General features: G+C 45.0%; 1 protein-coding gene across 1 annotated transcript in view; it reads left to right on the top strand.

The window, feature by feature from the left end:
* The window catches only part of pappa2 (pappalysin 2), a 641,043-nt gene that overhangs the window by 490,135 nt on the left and 126,097 nt on the right, over positions 1-24,811 (top strand). Inside the window, exon 17 of the mRNA XM_041207795.1 lies at positions 4,689-4,857. Coding sequence (XP_041063729.1) covers positions 4,689-4,857 — 169 coding nt within the window. The remainder of the gene's footprint in view (positions 1-4,688; positions 4,858-24,811) is intronic.

Here is a 24,811-nt window from a genome sequence, read left to right as displayed (position 1 = left end):
GAATGATGTGGTGCAGGATCCTCATGTGGGTGTTTGCTGCCAATGCCACCATCACCACAGGCACAGCCCGTGTCCTCACCAACGTGATGGCATGCTCCTCAAAATGTGCACCCCCAGTCTGGGACCTCTCCCTCCCGATATGAGCAGGCTTCTCCTGCACGAAAACAGAGAGTATGAACAGGACACATGGCACTCTGTGGAATATTTGTTTGGGGGACAGGATGAAGACACGAGCTCCAGAGGATATGAGCCTGATGGAGATGTGAGGGTGTGTGTGAGAGTTAGTGGTGTTGTCCCTTGAGGTGTGAGATCCCTGTGGATGTGTGATGGGTTTGTGAGTGTGTGAGTTGGGAGTGATGAGGTGGTTGCCTTACACTGGCGAAATGAATGAGATCATTCATCCTCCTCCTGCACTGGATGGCTGACTTCCTCTGTGCTCTGGTAGCACTGTCACTGCTGCCACCGCCTCGCAGGCTGGATTGGTGATCCTGGTGGACCTCCTGCAGCCAGAGCAGGGGTAGAGGATATTACGGCGGCCTTTGCACTGTGGCCAGCAGGCACCCCAGAGAGAGGCGTCACTATATTTGCTTTCGGAGCCATCTGTCGCCTGGAGCAGCCCTGGTCTGTAGACATGACGTAGGCTGTGCTCTGGTACGCTTTAAATATGGTGCCCAGAGCGAGGAAGTGCTGAGGTCATGGCATGGCGGGCAAATCCAAGGCTGCTGCCAGCATGTTTCCTGTGAATGCATTATTAATGAGGCGGCACGCACTGGGAATGGGACAATACCATGCAAAAAACCCACCATTGAGGCTGGCGGGTAAAACAGTCTTTTTCCCATCCCCTACCGCACTTAGTGCAAACCTGGGGCAATTCCACCCTATGTTTTAACTATTAGAGATGTTGATTTGCCTTTTGACTTAGCTCACTTTTCTCCATTGGATAAATTTTCCCATGCTCCAAACCTTCCCAGCAGCTTGGGAATCACAATATGCTGGGGTACATATTTGACTGCAACACTGTTTCCAGTGGAGTTCCGCAGGTCTCAGTATTAAAAAAGCTGCAGACTACGGGAATATATCAATCCGACTAGCCAGATAGGCAGAAAAGTGGCAAAAAGAATTCACTCTGGAGAAGTCTGAGGTAATGTATTTGGCAAGGACAAATAAGGCAAGGGAATACACAATAAATGGTGGGGTACTGAGGAGTGTAGAGGAACTGAGTGAGCTTGGAGTGCATGCCCACAGACCCTTGAAGGTATGGGGACAGGTTGGAAAGGTGGTTAAGAGGGCATATGGAATACTTTCCTTTATTAACCAAGGGAGGTTATGCTAAAACTGCATAAAACACTAATTAGGCTGCAGCTAGAGTACTGATTCCAGTTTGCCCAGCCCATCACAAGAAGCGATCACACTAGAGAGGGTACAGAAGAGCTATATAAGTACGGAGAATTTCATTGTGAGGAAAGATTAGATTGGTTGAGGTTCTTTTCTTTGGAACAGAGGTGGCTGAAGGGAAACCAATTTGAGGTGTATAAAATTATGAAGGGGCAAGACAGAGTGGATAGAGAGAACCTATTACCCTTGGCAGCGAGGTCAATAACTAGGAGGCATCGATTTAAAGTAATTCACAGAATTAGAAGTGAGTTGAGTAGAAATTCTTTTACCTGGGAGTGGGGTAGGTGTATGGGGTCTGGAACTCACTATGTAAAAGGGTGGTAGAGGCAGAAATCCTCACTGATTAAAACAGTTCTTAGGTATACACTTGACGTACTATAACCTACAGGGTTACAGACCAAGAGCTGTGCAGTGATTGTGGGTAAAACCTTTCGTACTATCTTAGGGGTCATGTGATTATTCTGGCAAATCAGCCCTAAGTGCGGGTAATGTTAGGGGCAAAATTTTCTAGTTGTGGACCTGGTTCAAGTATATGGCTTCTTCAAGACCTCTTTAAATACAGTTATATCTGTTTCAAGCGAGAAACCAGTCCGGTACACCAAGCTGATTAAAATTGTTGACAAGGAAAAATAGCTCAATGTAAAATTTGGAAGAAGCACATTAATAGAGTGATAACTAGTTATTTCTTGGTTAGACCAAGCGATCACTTAAAGGGACCTTGTTTCATGAAAGTGGTTACAAATAAGCAACATATTTACATAAGTTATATTCAATGGCTTCAGCATGTGACTTGCAAATCAGAAATTTGTTGTATAATACTCTTGGTCTTATTGAGTCCCAGCTCATTCCATTCATAGCAAATCCTCTACTTATATTCCTAATAATACTCTTAGCACCCACCCCTAAATTTAAGTTTTAAATCCTTACTTTCTTGTACAGAAAGTGGCAAAACGTAGTTTAATCCATGGACACCTTCAACCAAGTTCCCTAGTGAACCCATACAGACCTATGCCTAGTAGACGCTTGCATCAGCCTTGCTCATGGTCATGAATGATGAGCGTGATAAAACACTGGAAGAACTGTAAGGGGAGAGAGAATCAAACACACAGCACTGGAGGTGGGGTTTTTAAGTGCTCAAGATGAGATCAAGTTAACCCTGTTCTTGGTTAGATCAAGTGGTCAATTAAAGGGACTCTCTTTCATGAAAGTGCTTATGAATAAACAACATATTTACATAAGTTATATCCAATGGCTTCAGCATGTGACTTGCAAATCAGTAATTTGTTGTACAATACTCTTGGTCAGTTTGTTCTGAGCTGCCAAAGCAAAGCAGGGTCTTTGGAACACATTTGATGCACAAACCAGTAACCAGAAAAATAAAAACTGATCAAAAATGTAAGTGAGTAGTTGGTAATTTGATTCTGCCAATTGATATCTGGGCTGCTTCTGTTGACTATGTACATTAGTGATATGGATAGAGGGCTGGAGGGAGGCGTGACCTGATTTGCAGACAATATGGGAACAGGAGCCACAGTAAATAGTCCTCAGGGGCAACATACACCATTGGAGGATTTTGATAAGATGGCGAGAATGAGCACAAAATAGGCAAATGGAATTTAACATCAGAAAAACTGAGGTTGCTTAAAGTCAAAGTTATGGGGAAGGACAAGTGAGGTGGTAGAACCAAGGAATTATGCAAGTTCACTCTGAAAATATGGCAAAATCAATATGCCAAGCGTTTTTGGCCATTTACAGGTAATGGAACAATGAGTCCTAGGTCACGAGGTAGAAAATAGAAAAGGTGACATGTAGGGATGGAAGTATAGAAAAGCTTAGTATACCACAGTTGGGGCACTGAGAGCAGGATTGGAGCAATGCATCCCAGGAAGGACAGTTGGCCCTTGCAGAATGTACAGCACAGATTCACCAGAATCTCACTGAGTTTTAAAGCATTCAGGCAAGTGTGCCTAGATTTGGTTGGCATTTTCCCGAGTTTACAAGGTTGCAGTGTATTAAAAATGATCAAAAGATTCAACAAAGTAGACACAGATAAACTACTATGAGAAAAAGGAGAAATATCTATAAAATTGTAGTAGGTTATTTAGGGATGAAATTAGGAAGCACGTTTTCAGAAAAAAGATATGTATCAGCCTGAAGAGTGAGCCAAGCCAAGTAAAACTATTTTATTAGAGCAGAAGTAATAGCGAACCATTCTATTAAACGTTAGAGTGTGTGAATGATAGTGAGCAATTCCATTGGGGATTACAGTGTGTGAGTGATAGTGAGCAATTCCATTGGGGATTACAGTGTGTGAATGATAGTGAGTAATTCCATTGGGGATTACAGTGTGTGAATGATAGTGAGTAATTCCATTGGGGATTACAGTGTGTGAATGATAGTGAGTAATTCCATTGGGGATTACAGTGTGTGAATGATAGTGAACAATTCCATTGGGAATTACAGTGTGTGAGTGATAGTGAGCAATTCCATTGGGGATTACAGTGTGTGAGCGATAGTGAGTAATTCCATTGGGGATTACAGTGTGTGAATGATAGTGAGTAATTCCATTGGGGATTACAGTGTGTGAGTGATAGTGAGCAATTCCATTGGGAATTACAGTGTGTGAGTGATAGTGAGTAATTCCATTGGGGATTACAGTGTGTGAGTGATAGTGAGCAATTCTATTGGGGATTACAATTTGTGAGTGATAGTGAGTAATTCCATTGGGGATTACAGTGTGTGAGTGATAGTGAGCAATTCCAATGGGGATTACTGTGTGTGAGTGATACTGAGTAATTCCATTGGGGATTACAGTGTGTGTGATAGTGAGTAGTTCCATTGGGGATTACAGTGTGTGAGTGATAGTGAGCAATTCCATTGGGGATTAATGTGTGTGAGTGATAGTGAGTAATTCCATTGGGGATTACAGTGTGTGAGTGATAGTGAGCAATTCCATTGGGGATTTCAATGTGTGAGTGATAGTGAGCAATTCCATTGGGGATTTCAATGTGTGAGTGATAGTGAGCAATTCCATTGGGGATTTCAATGTGTGAGTGATAGTGAGCAATTCCATTGGGGATTACAGTGTGTGAGTGATAGTGAGCAATTCCATTGGGGATTACACTGCGAAGGATAGTGCACAATTCAATTGGGCAAAATATGTGGAGAAGTAACAAGCGATTGTGTAGGACATATATTGTGATTAAGTAGTTTGTTTGAAGTAATGCTTGATTTTGCAAATTTTTGCTCTCACCTTGATTTCTGTAGAATTTACAGTCCATTTTTATTCACAGGAAGTTCCTGAAACTACAGTGTTTGGAAGGTGGGCATTGGGAGCTTGGTAGCTGTGACCCTGTTCTATGTGATCCTCCTCCTCCTGTCTTTGAGGGAATGTACCACTGTACCAATGGTTTTGAGTTTGACAGCCTCTGTATTATACGCTGTTATGATCACACTGAAAAGGTAAGACATTAATTCAACATTGACTGATGTGATTAACTCAACTCTCAAGTAATTTCTCTTTTTTAGCAGTGAATTAACTTCCAATTTTAGAACAGGTTGCATCATCGGTGATATGAACTTTGTTATTAAAACTGAAAATGCTGCGATAACTCAGTAGGTCTGGCAGCATCTGTGGAGAGAGAAACAGAGTTAACGTTTCAAGTCTGTATGACTCTTCTTTGGAGCTGAGGAGAAGTAGAAATGTGATGAATTTTATACTGATTAAGAGGGCGTGGAGCAGGTGGACCAAAATAGAAGGTCAGGGATAGGTGGGAGTGAAGGAGAAATTTGACAAAGATGTCATGGACACAAGACAAAGGGACAGAATTAATGGAAGTAGTAAAGACTAAAGGTGCTGATAGTGGCATAAAGATAAGATAGCAGAATGTGTTCATAGAACAAGGGTCAATGCTCCGTGAAAGTACAACATGGAAACCAGTGACATATAGCCATGTTTGTGGAGGTTGGTTTCAGGAAAAAGGATAAATAATTGAATAGCAAATAATAATAAATAAAAAGTAAGTATAAATAAAAGTTAAATAAATATCTGGATTAAAAAAGGGGTAAAGATAGAGGAGAGGGTTCATGGTCTGAAGCTCTTGAACTCAATGTTAAGTCTGGAAGGCTGTAAGGTGCCTAATCAGAAGATGAGGTGCTGTTCCTCCAGTTTGCATTGAGCTTTACTGGAACATTGCAGCAGGCCAAGGACAGACATGTGGGCAAGAGAGCAGGGTGGAGTGTTAAAATGGCAAGTGACAGGAAGGTCTGGAACATGATTGCGGACAAGACCGGAGGTGTTCTGCAAAGCGGTCACCCAGTCTGCGATTGGTCTCCCCAGTGTAAAAGAGACCGCATTGGGAGCAGCAGATGCAGTAGACCAAATTGAAGGAGGTGCAAATAAAGTGCTGCTTCACCTGAACGGAGTGTTTGGGGCCTTAGATGGTGCAGACGGAGGAGGTTAAGAAGCAGGTGTTGCACCATCTGTAATTGCATTGGAAGGTGCCATAGGAGGGTATGAGGTGTTGGAGGTGATGGAGGAGTGGACCGGGTGTCACGGAGGGAATGGTCCCCATGGAATGCCAATGGGGTGGGGTGGTGAGGAGGAGATGTGTTTGGTGAAGGTGTCATGCTGGAGTTGGCAGAAATGGCAGAGGATGATCCTTTGAATGCGGAGGCTGGTGGGGTGAGAAGTGAGGACAAGGGGGCCCGTATCATGGTTCTGGGAGAGAGGGGAAGAAGCAAGGACAGAGGTATGGGAGGTAGGTTGGACATGGCTGAGGGCCCCGTCAACCACAATGGGGGGGAAACCTTGGTTAAGGGGAAAGGAAGACATGTCAGAAATGCCATTTTGGAAGGTAGCACCATCGGAACAGGTGTGATGGAGGCAAAGGGACTGAGAGAATGGGATGGAATCGTTACAGGAAGCGGGGTGTGAGGAGCTGTAGTCAAGGTAGCTGTGGGAATCGGTGGGCTTGTAATGAATATTGGTGGACAGTCTATCACCAGAAATGGAGACAGAGAGGTCAAGGAAGGGAAGGGAATTGTCGAAGATGGATCATTTTTATTTATTCGTATTTTATTATTTATTTATTTACGTATTTTTTAAAAATCCTTTTTCCCCAAACCCCCCTGCTCTAGCAAGGCCATCTGTCACTTGTTTCTATGTTGTGTCCACCCCTTCCATCCCTTTTTCTCATCCCAACCCTTGTCATGTATTCACTATATGCCCTGGCCTTCCCCTCCCTGATGCTGAAAGTTCGGTACTCAGCAAAGGACTCACACCCATTATGACTGACAGGGCCCTCAACCGTGTCTGACCCATATCCTGCACCTCTGCCCTCACACCTTCCCCTCCCTCCCAGAACCATGATAGGGTCCCCTTTGTCCTCACATCACTCCACCAGCCTCCGCATTCAAAGGATCATCCTTCGTCATTTCCTCCAACTCCAGCATGATGCCACCGCCAAGCGCTTCTTCCCTTCACCCCCCACACCTCACCGCCAGCATTCCATAGGGACCATTCCCTCCATGACACCCTGGTCCATTGCTCCATCACCCCCACCAACTCAGCCCCTTCACTTGGCACATTCCCAAGCAATTGCAGAGGGTGCAACACCTGCCCCTTTACCTCCTCTCTCCTCACAGTCCAAGGCCCCAAACACTCCTTTCAGGTAAAGCAACACTTCACTTGCACCTCCTTCAATTTGCTCTACTTTATTCACTGTTCCCAATGCGGTCACCTCTACATTGGGAGACTAAGCACAGATTGGGTGACTGCTTTTCAAAACACCTTCAGTCTGGACGCAAGCATGATCCAGTCCTTCCTGTCGCTTGCCATTTCAACACACCATCCTACTCTCATGCCCACATGTCCGTCCTTGGCCTGCTGCAATTACCACTCCGGCTTGGTAGGCAATGGCAGTGGTGATCAGTGCCAATGTTGCACAGAGGAGGTTGGCCATCCACTGCAGATAGAGGATGAGTGATCTCATCTGTGCAGCCAGGGTATGGCAACCATCTCATCGCTCTAAACTCACACACACAAGCCCATCACACACTCACTGGAATCTCACTCACTTCCAGCTCAAAGGACATCACCACCCATTCTCTCACACACATGACCTCACATGCCCATCTGGCCTCATCTCCTCTGGAGACTGCCTCCTCAGCCCTCACTATCTCGAAGCCAATTGCACAGATCAACATGTGCCCCCCACACACACTCTGGGATACCCTCCTTCCGCAGTACAGCCCTAGCCCTGCAGCCGTTGAAAAGCCACCCACCTATGGCTGGTCTGGTAGGTAGAAATTTGCCGTGAGCCCTCATAAAAGTGATGTGGTGCAGCCTGTGAAGCCTGACGCTGATAAGGCAAAAACTGACTGAAGCAAGGTTGGCAAACAGACCTTGAAGTCCCAAGCGAAGTGCAGCTCGCCAGATGCACGCCTTATATATGCTGTCGTGAAACACGTCAGTGTGTTTGCCGGTCGATGTGGGCAGATGACCAGCAGAGGGGGGGGATAATTCCAGTGAGCTGACCTAATAATGATATGCTGTTGTATTATAATGAGGTTCCCAATGTCCGATGGGTGGGCTGAGCAGGCGATTGCAAACTGGTTTCACACCGTGGTGAACTCAATCATGCCATATTGTCCACTCACATCACCGAACATGCCCGACTCCAGCAGGCATGGAAAACCCTGGTCAAGGTCCCAGACACATCCATTACCATGTGAATGGTAAATGCCAAGCTGCTCAAATCCCGGAGGGAAACTTGAAAGACTCATAAAGAGCGAGAAGCTGAATTTGGAAGTAAAGTTCTGGAATACACCATCTACATCAAAAACTTTGGAGAAGACATGAGCACCACCAGGAGATCTTCAATGTGTTTGGAACGACTCAGAGTGTTCGGGTCATGACTGATGAGAGAGGTCATTCTAGGGGATTTGGGTTTGAAAGTTCAGCTGCCACAACTATTTGCAATTTGCATTTATTACAAGTTGCGGGCTTTGAATTCAGTAGTAATAAGACCACCAAGCCTCATTTTTTTACAAATTAAATTAAATTAAATCTTTATTAATAAAAGAAATGATTCTAAGCACATACTTAGGTTTACAAATTACCACTATGATAACTCCTAAATCCTCTAGTTAATCTACTCCCAGTTGCACCTCCGTTAAGGCAACAGTAGAAACACATGGATTTTGAAAGATCCAGGCAAATTAACACGATGCACTGAACACTCAAATTCAAAGTAAGTTTTCTTAACTTCAGTTCTTGCAGACAGCAGTTTGGGCGCAGAGACTGGATGCTTTTCACACTTGTTAGATCTTAGAGTGCCTTTCCTTGTACTCAGCCTCCTCTCCTTTATACAAATGTCTCCCTTTTCAATGTAAATCCCATTGTTTCGATATGTCTTTTCAACTTAGCTTTTCTAATAATAAAAATCTTTCCCAGTACCAATTTTATCAGTCAGCTTTGGGGAAAATAAACACGCTAGTTGGCTTAGCCTCTGTTGAGTAGATGTAACACCTTACCACCTCTTTGAAATTCACTACTCTAATTTATCTAAAAATGCAAATATTACTTTTACACCTTACATTCTAAAACTCCAGCCTTGTTTACTTATTTAACATTTCAAACCTAGCTTCTCTTGATACATCAAAGCCTTCAGTCCAGATGTCTGTAATTTAATGACATCACAAAAACACACACACATACACACACACACATAGACACAGACCCCATGATTATTGTACTTTACAATAAATTCCAAATAAAATTATGAATATTATTATATCTTCCTGACACCATCCCTGGCAAATGTTCTGTCGCACCGGCAGGACAGACCCAGCTGACGTGGTGGCACAGTGGTATACAGTCGGGAGTGAGTTGCTATGGGAGTCCTCTACATTGACTCTGGACCCCATGAAGTCTCATGTGACCAGGTAAAACATGGGCAAGGAAACCTCCTGCTAATTACCACGTACAGTTGCCCTCAGCTAATCAATCAGTACTCCTCTATGTTGAATGCCATTTGGAGGAAGCACTGAGGGAGGCAAGGGCGCAGAGTGTACTCTGGGTGGGGGACTTCAATATCCAAGACCAAGCTGGGTGGATCCTAAAGGGCATAGCTGGGTTGGTGGCAGGTCGTGAGGGAACCAACAAGAGGGAGAAACATATTTGACCTCATCCTCGCCAACCTGCTTGCCGCAGAAGCATCTGTCCATGACAGTGACAGTAGGAGTGACCCACAGCACAGTCCTTGTGGAGACAAATGTCTTCACATTGAGGATACTCTCCATCACGTTGTGTGACACTACCATTGTGATAAGTGGGATAGATTACAAACAGATTTAACAACTGAAGACACGATAACCATGATGTTCTGTGGGCCATTAGCAGCAGCAGAATTGTACTCCAACACAATCTGTAACCTCATGGCCCGGCATATCCCCCACTCTACCATTACCACCAAGCCAGAAGATCAACCTTGGTTCAATGAAGAGTGCAGGAGGGTATGCCAGGAGCAGCACCAGACATACCAAAAAATGAGCTTTCAACCTGGTGAAGCTACAACATAGGACCACTTACATTCCAAATAGCATAAGCAGCAAGTGATAACAGTTCTAAGTAATTCCACAACCAATGGATCAGATCCAAGCTCTGCAGCCCTGCCACTTCCAGTCATGAATGGTGGTGGACAATTAAACAACTCACTGGAGGAAGAGGCTCCAAAATATCTCCATCCTCAATGATGGGGGAGTCCAACATCTCAGTGCAAAAGATAAGGCTGAAGCATTAGCAACAACCTTCAGCCAGAAGTGCCGAATGGATGATCCATCTCGGCCTCCTCCGGAGGTCCCCAGCATCACAGACTCCAGTCTTCAGCAATTCAATTCACTCCACATGATGACAAGAAATGGCTGAAGGCACTGGATACTGCAAAGGCTATGGGACCTGACAATATTCTGGCAATGGTACTAAAGACTTGTGCTCTAGAACTTACCGGCCCCTAGGCAACCTGTTCCAGTACAACTACAACACTGGCACCTACCTAACAATGTGGAAAATTACCCAGGTATGTCCTGTACAAAACCAGGACAAATCCAACCCGGCCAATTGCTCCCTCATCAGTCTACTCTCAATTATCAGTAAAGTGATGGAAGAGATCATCAAAAGTGCCATCACGTGTCACTTGCTTAGCAATAACCTGTTCAGTTTGGGTTCAGCCAGGCCCATTCAGCTCCTGACCTCATTACAGCTTTGGTTCAAACATGGACAAAAGAGTTGAACCCCTGAGGTGAGGTGAGAGTGACTGCCCTTGACATCAAGGCAGCATTTGACCAAGTGTGGCATCAAGGAGCCCTAGCAAAACTGGATCAATGGGAATCAGGGGAAAACTTTCCACTGGCTGGAGTCATACATAGCGTAAAGGAAAAAGGGCTTTGGTTGTTGTAGTTCAATCATCACAGTTCCAGGACATCATTGCAGGAGTTCCTCAGGGCCGTGTCCTCGGCCCAATCATCTTCAATTACTTCATCAATGACCTTCCTTCTACCATAAGGTCAGAAGTGGGGATGTTCACTGATGACTGCATGATGTTCAGCATAATTCACGACTCCTCAGATACTGAAGCAGTACATGTCCAAATGCAGGAAGGCCTGGACAATATCCAGCCTTGGGCTGACAAGTGGCAAGTAACTTTAGTGCCACACAAGTGTCAGGCAATGACCATCCCCAATAGGAAAGAATCTAACCATCGCTCCTTGACATTCAATTTCATGATCATCACTGAATCCCCCACTATCAACATCCTGTGGATTACCATTAACCAGAAACTGAACTGGACTAGCCTATAAATACTGTGGCTTCAAGAGCTAGTCAGAGGCTAGAAATCGTGTGACGAGTATTTGAACTCCTGACTCCCCAAAGCTCACCCACCATCTACAAGGCAAAAGTCAAAAGTGTGATGGAATACTCCCCACTTGCCTAAATGAGTGCAGCTCCCACAATACTCAAGAAGCTTGACACCATCCAGAACAAAGCAGCCCACTTGATTGGCACCACATCCACAAACATTCACTCCCTCCACCACCATTGTACAGTGGCAGCAGTGTGTACCATCTACAAGATGCACTGTAGAAACTCACCAAGGCTCCTTCGACAGCACCTTCCAAACCCACAACCACTACCATCTAGAAGAAGGGCAGCAGATACATGGGAACACCACTACCTGGAAGTTTCCCTCCAAGCCACTCAGCATCCTGGCTTGGAAATATATAGCAGTTCGTTCACTGTTGCTGGGTCAAAATCCTGGAACCCCCCCGTCCCTAACAGCACTGTGGGTGTACCTACACCACATAGACTGCAGCAGTTCAAGAAGGCAGCTCACCACCACCTTCTCAAGGGCAATTAGGGATGAGCAATAAATGCTGATCCAGCCTGTGATGCCCACATGCCGTGAGTGGATAAAAAAAATTATTAAACAACCAGATTTAAATGTAAAAGTAAAAATGCTTCAAGCAAATATTCGTGAGGCATCGTTCCTTGAAATATGAATCATCAAGCAAAAGTGTGAGCTATTGGCGATTTTACAAATGCCATTAATATTAATGCCAAATGCGTTAATGGAAATAACTGCATTGGTGACTCTTGGACAGTATTTACACTCAATTACAAATTCTGACAAGTTTAATTTGCAGTAAACTGTCCGTGCCAGGTGCAGTAAAATCCCACTTTAGTTTTTACTGGGAATCAATCTAATTGACTTTAACTCTGCCGAAAGAGGCATTTATTTAGCCCCTTTCACATCCATGGACATCAAAATTCTCTTCATAGCCAATTAAGCACTTTCGTATTATAGTCATAGATGTAATGTGAGGGACACACAGCAACTAACTTAAGCACAGCAGGTTTTCACTAACAGCAGCCGAATAATAACCTGTTCTAATGTGAATGTTGCAGAATCATTGCTGACCACTGGCAGAACTCAATGTTCAAGGCTGTTAAGAGTGTGCAGCAAACACAAGTCACACGGAGGTGCACGTGATCTGGACAGTGACTTTGAAGCTGGAGAATCATTGTGACCAGAAGGTTACACTCTGCACAGGGGAGAGGCCCTGGACTGCGACAGTAGCCTTTGTTTTGTTCAGGAAGAAAGGTTTCACATTTGATTGACATGAACACTGCTCGGCATAATAAGAAGTCATAGACAAGAAGACATTCTTGGGAGTGTCTTTACAATGGTCAACATGAAGTACAAGTGATTAACACCCATGCCCACGTTGTGTAACTACATCTTCTTGACCACCCGGTGCGGAAGGGGGTCGGGAAGGAGGAGGACCTCCTCATGAACCTGCTCCTGGGCCTGGCCAAGTTGGCCATTAACAGGTCCAGGCAGCGGGCGATCGACGGGGGAGTCCCACCCGATTGTTTATCCCTCTTCCGCGGCTATGTTCGCGGCCGGATGTCCCTGGAGAGGGAGCACGCGGTGTCTGCTGGCACTCTCGAGGCCTTCCGTGCCCGGTGGGCACCGCGGGGACTGGGGTGTTTTGTTGACCCCTTTAATCACATTTTGATTTAAAGTTTGTAAGTTTCCTTTAAACTTTGTTCTTGGTTTTACAGCTGACCTGAATTAGGGGCTGTGCCTGATTTATCCCAATTTTGTTAATTTGGTTTTATTGGTTTTAACTCAAAAGAGTTACATCTTCTTGACCACCCGGTGCGGAAGGGGGTCGGGAAGCAGGAGGACCTCCTTGTGAACCTGCTCCTGGGCCTGGCCAAGTTGGCTATTAACAGGTCCAGGCAGCAGGCGATCGACGGGGGAGTCCCGCCCGATTGTTTATCCCTCTTCCGCGGCTACGTTCGCGGCCGGGTGTCCCTGGAGAGGGAGCACGCGGTGTCTGCCGGCACACTCGAGGCCTTCCGTGCTCGGTGGGCACCGCGGGGACTGGGGTGCTTTATTGACCCCTTTTATCACATTTTGGTTTAATGTTTGTAAGGTTCCTTTAAACTTTGTTCTTGGTTTTACAGCTGACCTGAATTAGGGGCTGTGCCTAATTTTGTTAATTTAGTTTGATTGTTTTAACTCAGAAAGAGTTACATCTTCTTGACCTTTCTAACCTGCCACTACGCCTTGGTGCTCCCCAGACACCCACAGCAGAGGTGGAGGAAGCCTGCTGTCTGTGGTGACTTTAGCCGGCGTCCTCTTGAGGGCTGTTAGCTGGGGGACCCCAGCCTGTTTTTGGGGTCCTGCTGTATGGCAGTTGCATGCTCCTTAGTCTGTGGAGATGGAACTGCTGGGGTCACAAGAAGAGGGGATTTAGATGAGCCAGACACTCCCGGAGTCACTTGGGTGGATGGATAGGGGTGTGAAACTGCTGATCCTCCTCCCTGTGGGTGCCCGAGGGCCCCTGGCTGACTCCTTGAGGAGAAGGGGAAGCTGGAGTGAGATCGAGATGCCCGGCCCCCCCCCCCCCTCTCATGTTGACACTGATGGATGCCAGCAAGTGCCTCAGCGATGGAGTGCAGCTCCTGCAGCAATGCAGGACCAATGTCCTGGACCAAGGTCTCCATGGCAGCGCCATCCTGCCAATGTTGACCTTGGTCCATTGACATGCCAGCGCTATCACCACAGACTGAAGGCAGATGGACTCCTCCATTGTGCCTTGCAATCTGAGGGGTGCAGCGGACATCCCTTCCTGATGTTCCCGAGCTAGCCTTTGAGCTCCAGCAACTGAGGTATGACTGAGTCCAGAGGCTCATCATCTGAATCAATTCAGCAGATTTCTGGCCTCTAGCAGTCCTCCGAGTGCTAGCAACTTGGGAAGCCCCTGCCGCCGCCTGCTGTGGATCAGACTGTGCGATGTGCGATGTGCGATTTGCTCATCAGATTGTGACCACGAGGCTGCTCTAGAACTAGGTCCCACCAAGATCTGTATCTCTATGCTGGTGGAGGGTGTGGGTTAGCACTGTGATGGGTCTTCCGTGTCAGTATCTGTGGATTCCTCTTCTGTGGTGTTCTTGGGGCTGGAGTCAAGGACCTGGTTCGTGGAACCACTTGGCTGCTTCCTAGGTGTACCTGCGAAAGCAAGGAGAGATAATTAGAGCATGGCAGGATACTGCGGAACAGGGGAACTCACTCACAGCACGGTTGTCTGATGGATGTTGCACTCTGGATCCTCACTTGTTCCAGATCCTTCTTGGCCAGCTGGATGGCTCTATTTTCAAAGTCCGTGAGGACCTCGATGTCGGGCATTCCTCTACTAGTCTACCATCTCTCCCTTTCATTGTGTGCTAGCTTGTCCTGCATAAATGCAGATGGACAGAGTGTAAGCAGAATGCCTGCCAAGCCAGATGAGAAGAATGCCTGGCATGTGTGGGTGCTGAGTGGTGCCATGGATGGGATGAGGACACAATCCGCAGGGAAGATGAAGGTGTTCGTGAGAGAGTGAATGGTGATGTCCCTTGTGCAGGCAGTGAGTGAGGGCCCTGTGGGTGGGTGATGGCTTTGTGAGTGTGTGAGTTGAGAGTGAAGAGAAGAGTGACTTACCCTGGCGGAAAGGAGGAGATCATTCATCCTCTGTTGGCACTGGGTGGCTGTGCTCTTTTGGAGGCCGTTGGCACTGACCACTGTTGCCACCACCTCCCATGCTGGATTAGTGACCTTGGATGAGGTTCTTCGCCCAGAGCAGGAGTAGAAGACCTCCCAGCAGGTCTCCACTGCATCCAATAGGTGTTCGATGGAGGCGTTGCTAAATCTGGGGGCAGCAGGTTTCCTCCCTGTGGCAGCCACCAGGCCCCAGCAGCTTTCTACCCCTTGAAGAGTGCTAACTCTGTGCAGGGACAGCCTTTGAATGCAGCACCTGGGTTACTGAAGTCCTGAGGTCACGGTAGGGTGGGTTATTCAGAGGCCGCCCGCCAGTGATCCGATGCAAAACCCGTGCCTCTTAATTTTTTAAACAAAGTAGCAGATGACACAGCAGAAAAAGTCGCCACTGCCGCCGACGGCTTTCCCCGCCCGATATCGAACTTTGCCAATTTCTGGGGCAATTCCGCCTCAAGATAACCATTCAGGTGACCAGCATGGGCAAATCTTCAATATGGAGGCTTTCTGTTGTTCAAATTGACTATCGGTTTGCATTACCTCCGCTAGCGGTTGGCATTGGACGAGACTGCACTGCTTAATCAAGCAAGCCTAATGAAAGGGTTAATCATCGGTGGGGGGGTGGCAGTCTTTTCTCACCTTCCATCCTTTCACCTGTGGGCACACCAGAGTGCTTCAGGGGTGCACATGTGGGTATGTGCGCGTAATTCGTACAAGAGGCGACTTCATAGTCTCCAGGGGCAGGATTTTTCACTGATTGGGAGGGGGCGCTCCCGACCTGCTCGAGCGTAAAATGACATGCGATGGCATTGGGCGAGCGTCCCGACATCATCGTGCATTAGGGTGACATTTCAGTCCGCAGGCAAGCACGGGAGTCAGTGGCGCACCCGCTGACAATGAAAAGGCCTGTTAAGGCCCTTAAAAATGTCATCAAATTTAATTTTTCACTGCCAGTCCAACCCTGTGGTTGGCAGGCAAGTGATAAGGCCAAGTGGCCTCTGCTTTTTTTGAGAAACCTCATCCACGGGCGAAACGAGATTTCGATCCATCATCTTTATTTTTAATTTCCACAACTCTTCAGCTCCCCCCCCCCCTCTCCCGCCTGCCCAATGAGGGGAAAATCCTGGCCCAGGTGTTGGTGTGAGATGGTTTTGGCCTTGCATCAATGTTAAGCTGTGGTGTGAAAGTGCCCGATTTACATTGAGCTGAGAGGTATGAGAGGACCTGCTGGGATACTGTAGGGTCTTCTGGTGCTCTGGATTTTTAGGCAAACTGTTGTTTCTGTCAAGCTACAACCAGAGTGAGGGGACGTTTTAAAAGGTTTGCTGCAAGTGTCTCACTCCAGGCCTTTTAGTGTTGGTAGCAGGGCATCACTCAAGCTAAGCTGCTTGTAAAGGTGCTTTTCTTTTTAGGAATAGTGTCAGCTGTCATTGCTTACTGTTGGCGGGTTAGAAGGAAAGCTTTTTTTTGCTGATTCTGGCCGTAGCCATCAGAGCTCATTGAGACCTTCTGGAGGTTTTTGCCACCTTTGTTGACAGTGAAGGAGTATCTGGAGTCAATCAGTTGCCTTGACTGTTTCCCTTGACCTCATCAAGTTGCACCAGCTTCCTGGCTCTAGAAAACAACCAGAAAATTCTCGTCCTCAATTTCAAGTCTCTCTTTGACTCTAACCTCATGACCTTCTCAAGCTCTGCATCCTTATCTGCACCCTCTGGTTCTCCAGGCAGTTGCATGATTCTTATTCTCCACTCTAGCATCAGTGGCCATTCCGTCAATCATTGCACCTTTGCTTGTATACCTCTCTCTATCGTGGCTTTTCCCTCTGTTGCTCTAAGTCCTGTTCACCATTCATCCTTGTGCTCACTGATCTACATTGGCTCATGGTCCCTCAGTGCCTTAGTTTTACAATTTTCATTCTTGTGTTCGAATCCATGGACTCCTCCTTCCCCATCTCTGTAAACTCCTCCAGCTCCACAATCTCCAAGATCTCAGTATTCCTCCAATTTGGGTCTCTTGACATCCCTGATTTCCATCACTCCATCAATAGGGTTGCCAACTTTGGTTGCATGTATTCCTGGAGGTTTCATGATATGACTTCCTGACTTTAACTTTCCTGACCCCACACTTCTGCCATTGGTCACCAAACTTACCCTTCCTCGTCACACACCCCATCTTGCGCGGTTTGGCTGCTGATCCAACTAATAAATAAACATGGTCAAAAGGCAATGGAAAAAAACACTTAATAAATGTCCCTACGGTTCTTCTCCTGGAAGTCATTCCCAGAAGTTTCCTGGAGATTAATCTTCAATTGCTGGAGCCTCCAAGACAATCCTGGAGGATTGGTAACCCTATTCACCAATGACAGCCGTGCCTTTAGTGGCCAAGGTCCGAAGCTCTGTAATTCCCTCCCTAAGCATCCCTGCCTCTCTACCTCGCACTCCTCCTTTAAGATGATCCTTAAAATCTACCTCTTTGACCAAGTTTTGATCACCTGTGCTGATATGTGGCTCGGTGTCAAATTTTGGCTGACAATCCTCCTGTGAAATGGCTTGGTATTTTTTTTACTATTTTAAAGCCACCATTGTTGTATTTGCTGTTACACAGCCCACTTAACAGCCTTCTATCTGGTCACTCAATAACCCAAGCTCTGTAAGGCACTCTGCCTTTTTTGGATGCATCAAACACTAGATGGTAACATTTGTTCTTCACATTGTTGATATAACGGGAATAATGGCTGTATCTCATGATGGCCACTCAGAACACATTGTCAAGATAAAATTCAGAAGTAGACAGTTTGCCATCGGTTCATGGAGCCTGTATGGTTTTGCCTTTCATTTTTATGTTAAAAATGCATTCTTGGAAAGTAATTGCAAAGGAACACAGTGTGCTCATTATGCTTAGGGCAAGATACTTTCCAGCGTTCGTAACATTAAAACTTTATCGGATTTCAATTTGGAACCAAAATGCACGTGCAGTGATTGCCATTTGGAGACTGCATCCCAGATAGGGACCCCATAGAATGAGCCGTTGAATTAAGCAGCACATGGTAACTAAGTAAACTGATGTTCCTCATGACTTGGTCATAAGAGCTCTCAAGGGAGACACTCTCGTCAGAAGGTAAATCCAAGTCTCTCCCTGCTAATGTCCATCATTATTTTTTGTTTCAGTTTACTTTTGTCAGTCATGTGTTTACACAGCCTGCTGTTTTGATAGGTTATCAAGACACATGCCGACTATACATTTCTTTCAATCTACCTTCAAAATTGATTGCTAGCATAGATTTACATTGTTGAGCCATTCTTTGCTGTAGCTGTGGGGGATCTGATCCATCTTTTCCTTTGGCAAGTGGTGGGTCATCAAAGCTTGAGGGGTAGTGGTGCTGGGCATGGTGCACTGCCTTGTGTGTCAAGCACCCTGGCGATTGCACACATCACTCCTGGGTTAGGTATTGCAAAGCCACTGAGAGTAAAGGTCTCCCACTCTTGTTCAAAATCAAGCTTCAGCTCTAGCTGGTGGAGATTGCTTCCATCTACCGCACCAGTGTGAGACTTCCAACTATTTTACTAGCCATCCTTGTCAAATGGGGCATAAGTGTAAAGTAAAGGTTCAATCTGTGACATCAGTGGTACCCAGTTGATCTTCGTAGGATTATGCAAATTGACCATATCAGTGTAATTGAAGAACCAAGTACCTATCATTTTTCAGTAGTGTCTGTGACACCAGTGCTGATGCCTGATGTGTCTTCCTCCTAGTTTGCTGCAGAATTCAAGTTGAATGTTGCACCCTCAGAGAAGGTCGATCAGAAGAACGGGTGGCAGCGTGCCATCTATCTATGCATGCCATGCATTGAGTAGCTGGTTCTCCCTCACCTCTGTATCAGATATCTTGTGTCTAGTCACTGGCCTCTTGGAGGATTGTTACAGTCTCAAAAAGAGATGCAATGTAGCGAACTGAAGATGGCTCCTTGTGAGAAAATACTGGACATTGTCCAATTAATGACTTGAAGCAATGTAAAGAGTGTAGGATTAGCGCAAATGCAGAACAATCTGTGCAATGAAACTTCAACTGAAGGATTTGAAGTTATTCATGTCTCTACAAAATGATATATTAAACTAGTTAAAGTAAATGTTATGAAGGCTGCCTTCAAATTGCCTGTCGAGTGGAGTTGGGGGTAGGGAGTGGAGGGACTGGTAAGTGTGTTTTTATAAATAGGGTCTTCAGGCTGTAGGGGAGGATAATCCCACTCAGTTTTGTTCATGTTATGCTCAGGACAGCAACGCTTTTTGTTTTCCCCGGTACTTCATGGCCTTGTCATTGTGCCATGATCTCAATTACAGGATAAGGACTGGAAGGATTCAAAATGAAATGAGTTTGGGAGTCCCAACTCGGGTCCTAAGGCTTGTGAACATAAAACTCTGGGTAATGTACTTTCAGAAAGTGTTTCAGAGTGTGTGAAATGGAAATATGATCAGGGTAAGGCATTTCTTTGGGACTGTGAAGTGAGCTTTATTCGGGGTCCAACCCATTCTATGGTTGACTTTCAAAACCTTATTAGGGAGCTCTACTCTTTATCTAACATGCAGTGTATCTGACCTGAACGATTGATTGAGCAGCAAATGGGGACATCTGATTCTGTATTTGGGCAGTGCTGTACTGGGTCTGGACAGTGCAGAAGAGCTTTGCACATTCTATAGCTTATCTGCAAAGTTTGATTATAACCTGCACATACTTAAACTAGGAAACAATTCCATTGCACAACACTGACATTAACTTTAATGAGAACACAAAATTCACTAAATCTCCTCCACTCATCCAGAAAGACTGCCTTGTTTTTGAAGCTGATTGGACCCCATTCAACACATAGTATGTATCTTGTTATGGCTTTGCTACAATAGGTCTGGGAGATCAAAATTGAAGCTTGTACATGATGTCCTACCTTCAGAATAAAAACCCAGTATGTCTGATACTTGGACCTATTTGTGGATCGCAAGTACATCATCAAATGTACGATTAATTTTTGTTTCAGTTAGAATCGGGTAGCATTTTCAAATCAGTGTTTATTATTTCTTTTACTTAAATATTTACTGGAAAGAGTGATAAATGTTGTGAACCATTGACCAAAATCACTAGAGTGATTGAGGCGAATAGCTAAAACCCAAGAACTAATTTTCGAGGTGCTCCACTAGTTACAACCTACCAACCCAAAAATGACCACTTTATTCCTACTCTCTCAATCCATGTTAATCTATTATCTTCAATCCCATGAGCCCTAATCTTTCCAATAATCTCTTAAAATTGTACTTTATCAAATGCCTTTTCAAAATTCAGATATGATACAGCCACTGGTTCCCTTATCTACCTTACTATTTAAATCCTTATAAAGCTTTTTTTCCTTTCCTAAAACCATGTTGACTCTGCTTAATTGTATTGTGATTTTAGACCATAAAACCATAAGATGTAGAAGCAGAAGTAGGCCATTCAGCCCATCGAGTCTGCTCTGCCATTGAATGAGTTTGTGGCTGATCTGATAATCCTCAACCCGCTTTCCTGCCTTTTCCCCATAACCCTTGATTCCCTTATTAATTAAAAATCTATCTATCTCAGCCATGAATATACTTAAAGACCCAGCCTCTACAGGCCTCTGCAGTAAAGAATTCCACAAATTCACTAGCCTCTGAGAGAAGAAATTCCTCCTCATCTCTGTCTTAAATGGGTGACCCCTTACTCTGAGATTATTCTCCCTGGTCCTAGACTCTCCCTCAGAGGGAAACAACCTCTCAGCATCAAGCCCCTAAGAATCTTAAATGTTTCAATAAGGTTGCCTCTCATTCTTCTAAACTCCAATGAGTACGGGCCCAACCTACTCAACCTCTCCTTATAAGAAAATCCCTCCACACCCGGAATCAACCTAGTGAACCTTCTCTGGACTGCCTCCAATGCCAGTACTTCTTTCCATAGATAAGGAGACAAAAAACTGTATCCTAGATGTGGTCTAGCAAGTGCCATGTATAGTTTTAGCAAGACTTCTGTATTTTTATACTCCATTCCCTTTGAAATAAAAGCCAGCATTCCATTTGCCTTCCCTATTACCTGCTGAACTTGTATGTTAGCTTTTTGTGATTCATGCACACGGACCCCCAAATCCCTCTGTGCTGCAGCTTTCTGCAGTCTTTCTCCATTTAAATAATATTCAACTCCTTTATCCTTCCTGCCAAAGTGCATAACCTCACACTTTCCCACATTATTTTCCATCTGCCAAGTTTATGCCCACTCACTTAACCTGTCTATACCCCTCTGTAGACTCTTTGTGTCATCCTCACCACTTGCCTTCCCAACTATTTTTGTGTCATCCGCAAACTTGGCAATAGTACATTCCCTTCCTTCATCCAAGTCATTAATATATATTGTAAATAATTGTGACCTCAGCATTGATCCCTGCAGCACTCCACAAGTTACAGGACACCATCCTGAAAATGCCACCCTTATCCCAACTATCTTCTATTAATTAGTCAATCCTCTATCCATGCTAATGTACTACCCCCAACACCATGGGCTATCATCTTATATGTGGTACCTTATTGAATGCCTTTTTTGAAATCCAAATATAGTACATCTACTGGTTCCCCCTTATTTCTCCTGTTTGTTGTCTCCTCAAAGAGTTCCAATAACTTTGTCAGGCATAATTTCCCCTTCATGAAGCTCTGCTGTCTCTGCTTGATTATATTGTGTATTTCTAAATGCCCTGCTATTACATCCTTTATAATAGACTCTAACATTTTCCCAATGACGGATGTTAAGCTAACTGACCTGTAGTTACCTGGTTTTTGTCTCTCTCCTTTTTTGAATAAGGGTGTTACATTGGCAGTTTTCCAATCCTCTGGGACTTTTCCAGGGTCTAAGGATTCTTGGAAGATTACTACCAGTGCACCCGTATTTCTGTAGCTCCTTCCTTTAATATCCTAGGGTGTAACCCATCAGGTCCAGGGGACTTATCGGCCATTTAGCCCCATTAATTTCCCTTGTACTTTTTCTTTAGTGATAGTTATTGTATTTATTTTCTCCCCCCTCTTTTGCAGCTTGGTTATTTAATATTTTAGGAATGCTATTAGTGTTGTCTACCATGAAGACTGAAGCAAAGTATATATTCCACTCCTCTGCCATTTCCTGGTTCCCCATTATTATTTCCCCAACCTCATTCTCCAAGGGGCTGATGTTCACTTTGGCTTCTCTCTTCCTTTTCATATATTTAAAGAAGCTCTTACTGTCCGTTTTTATATTACTTGCTAGTTTACCCTCAAAGTTTAGTTTCTCCCACTTTATTATTTCTTGGTCCTCTTTTGTTGGTCTCTAAAACTTTCCCAATCCTCTGTCTTACCACTAACCTTTGCCACATTGTATGTTTTTTCTTTAAAGTTGATACTATCCTCAACTTTCTTGGTTAACCATGGTTGGTTTATCGCCTTCCTAGAATCCTTCTTCTAAGTGTCCTGTTACCATGTCCCTAACAACAGATTCTAGCATTTTCTGTACTACTGATATCAGGCAAACTGGTCCATAGTTCCCACTTTTCTCTCTTCCTCTATTTCTTGGATAGCAGGGTTACATTTGCTACCTTCCAAACCATGGAGACTGTTCTAGAAAGCACAGAATGCTGGAAAATTAAAACCAATACATTCTCAGTCTCTAAAGCCACCTCTTTTAAATTCTTAGGAGATATAGTAACCAAGCCCAGGGGATTTATCAGCATTTCGCCTCAGCGACTTCTCCAGTATTATGTAATATATCGTAATAGCCAAGAATTTGATCATACTGCCCTCTCTGCCAAGTGAGACTGTGGCAAATTACATTCTCAAATTAAAGAAACTCACTCATCACTGTGGGCATGGCACAAACTTGGAAATTAGCCTTGGAGACACATTTGCAGGAGGCCTAAACAGTAATAAGATCCAGGCCCAACTTTTGAGTAAAGTCAATGAGCTGCTGTGGAGAGAGGCCTGTGATCTGGCTATAGCCATGGAAGCAGCAGAAAAAGCTAGTTGCGAATTGCAATGGAGTCCTTTTCCTGAGTTGGCAGGAGAGGTCCACTGGATTTCAGTGAGATCCAGGCCACGCCAACCAGGTTCACAGTCTGAGTCAGAAATTTATACTCCTGATTCAGGAGTCTGGAAATCCTCGAATGCGCGCTTGATAGATATGGAAACAGAAGACAATGTTACTGAACAGGAAGATCAAGAGTTGTACTCAGTCGGACAGCAAGAAAAAGAGCATGTGAAAGAGGAGATAATAGAGCTGATTATATAATTCCAGCTCCCACAGTAAAAATTAAAATCGCAAATTCACAACTTAGTTTCATCATTGATAGAACTGCAGCTGTGTCTGTTAGCTCAGAAGGAGAGTAGAAGAAACCCCTAAGTCACTTTCTCTTACATACAATTAATGTGAAACTGACTAGTTCAGACTTGTCCAGTTGGCAGCCCAAGGGTTTTTTTTGTAGCCCATGAAACCCCTTATTGTTTTCAAAATGCCGGTCAGACAGGTACGTTAGAGTGGAAGAATCTACAAGGAGCTGCTCCTCCAATCACAGGCCATTCCCCTCCTATGGTTGCTGCTCAGGCTCACTGTGAGCCAACAGCAAATGGAGGGAGAGAAACCATCTGTGATTGGAGGAGCAACGAACATCAGCAGCGGTGAGTTTGCTGGAGAGAAAAAGGTTTTCTTTCAGGAAGCGGGGAGGAGAGGAAGCGAGTGCCATGGGACGTGGGGGAGGAAGCGAGTGCCGTGGGCCCGGGGGAGGAGAAGTAGGGGCGGGGGGTCGGGGTGTGGTTGGGGAAGAGGCTGGCTGGTGTTTGTCAAGGGATCGAGGGAGGTTATGTGTGTGTATGAGAGTGAGACAGGGAATATGTGTATGTAGGATCGAGAGAGTGAATGCGCCTGTGTGGGAGTGAGAGAGTGAGTGTGTGTGTGTAGAATCGAAAGAGTGGGTGTGCGTGTGTGGGAGTGAGACAGGGAGTATGCATGTTTGTGGACGCGAGAGAGAGGGAGTGTGCATGTGTGTGAGAGCAAGAGAGGGAGTGTGCGTTTGTGTGAGAGTGAGAAAAGGAGTGTGTCTGTGTGTGTGTGTGTGTGTGTCTGTGTGTGTGTGTGTGTGTGTGTGTGTTTGTGAGCATCTGCCTTACTCCCAGTCCCCTGTTTCTCCCTCTCACAACCAAACAGCAACAAATCCTCACACCCACTCACACTATGGATGGGGGTGAGTCAGTAAACATCCTGAGACTGGGAGGGAGCCTGGCACACACACACACACACACACACACACACACACACACATTCACACACACACACTGCCCCGCTCACACACTGATCATTTTTATTAATTACTCTTTTTTTAATGAATTGTTGTTTTTTAAACTTAACAATTCATTGCTATGACATTGCTTTATTTTTGCTCAGCAAGTTGCTTCTTTTCATAATATCTCAACCTTTTTATGAAATTCAGCTTAATGTTGTACCAAACCTTATCTTTCCAAAATTTGCTTGTCGGCCCTTTGAGTGAGAAAAAAAATGGAAGCGTAGCCCCTCCTAAGCAAAAAGCTTGGACAAGCCTGGACTAGTTATTCCAATAACAGTGTTCCAGTGTTAAATGAAGTTAGTGTTAGTGTTATGATGATACATCCTCTGACTTACCGTTAGTAGTAGGAAGGAACAAAGTCTCCCTGATGGGAAGGAATTGACTTAAGAAAATACGGTAAAACTGGGCTGTGTTATTTACAGTAGGGATCAGAGCTTGCATTGAGCTTCACTGAAACACT

The sequence above is a fragment of the Carcharodon carcharias genome, chromosome 16 (genome assembly GCF_017639515.1).
Source record: "Carcharodon carcharias isolate sCarCar2 chromosome 16, sCarCar2.pri, whole genome shotgun sequence".
Lineage (NCBI taxonomy): Eukaryota > Metazoa > Chordata > Chondrichthyes > Lamniformes > Lamnidae > Carcharodon > Carcharodon carcharias.
The sequence above is the reverse complement of the archived record's forward strand: the minus strand, read 5'-3'. Positions and strand labels throughout refer to the sequence as shown.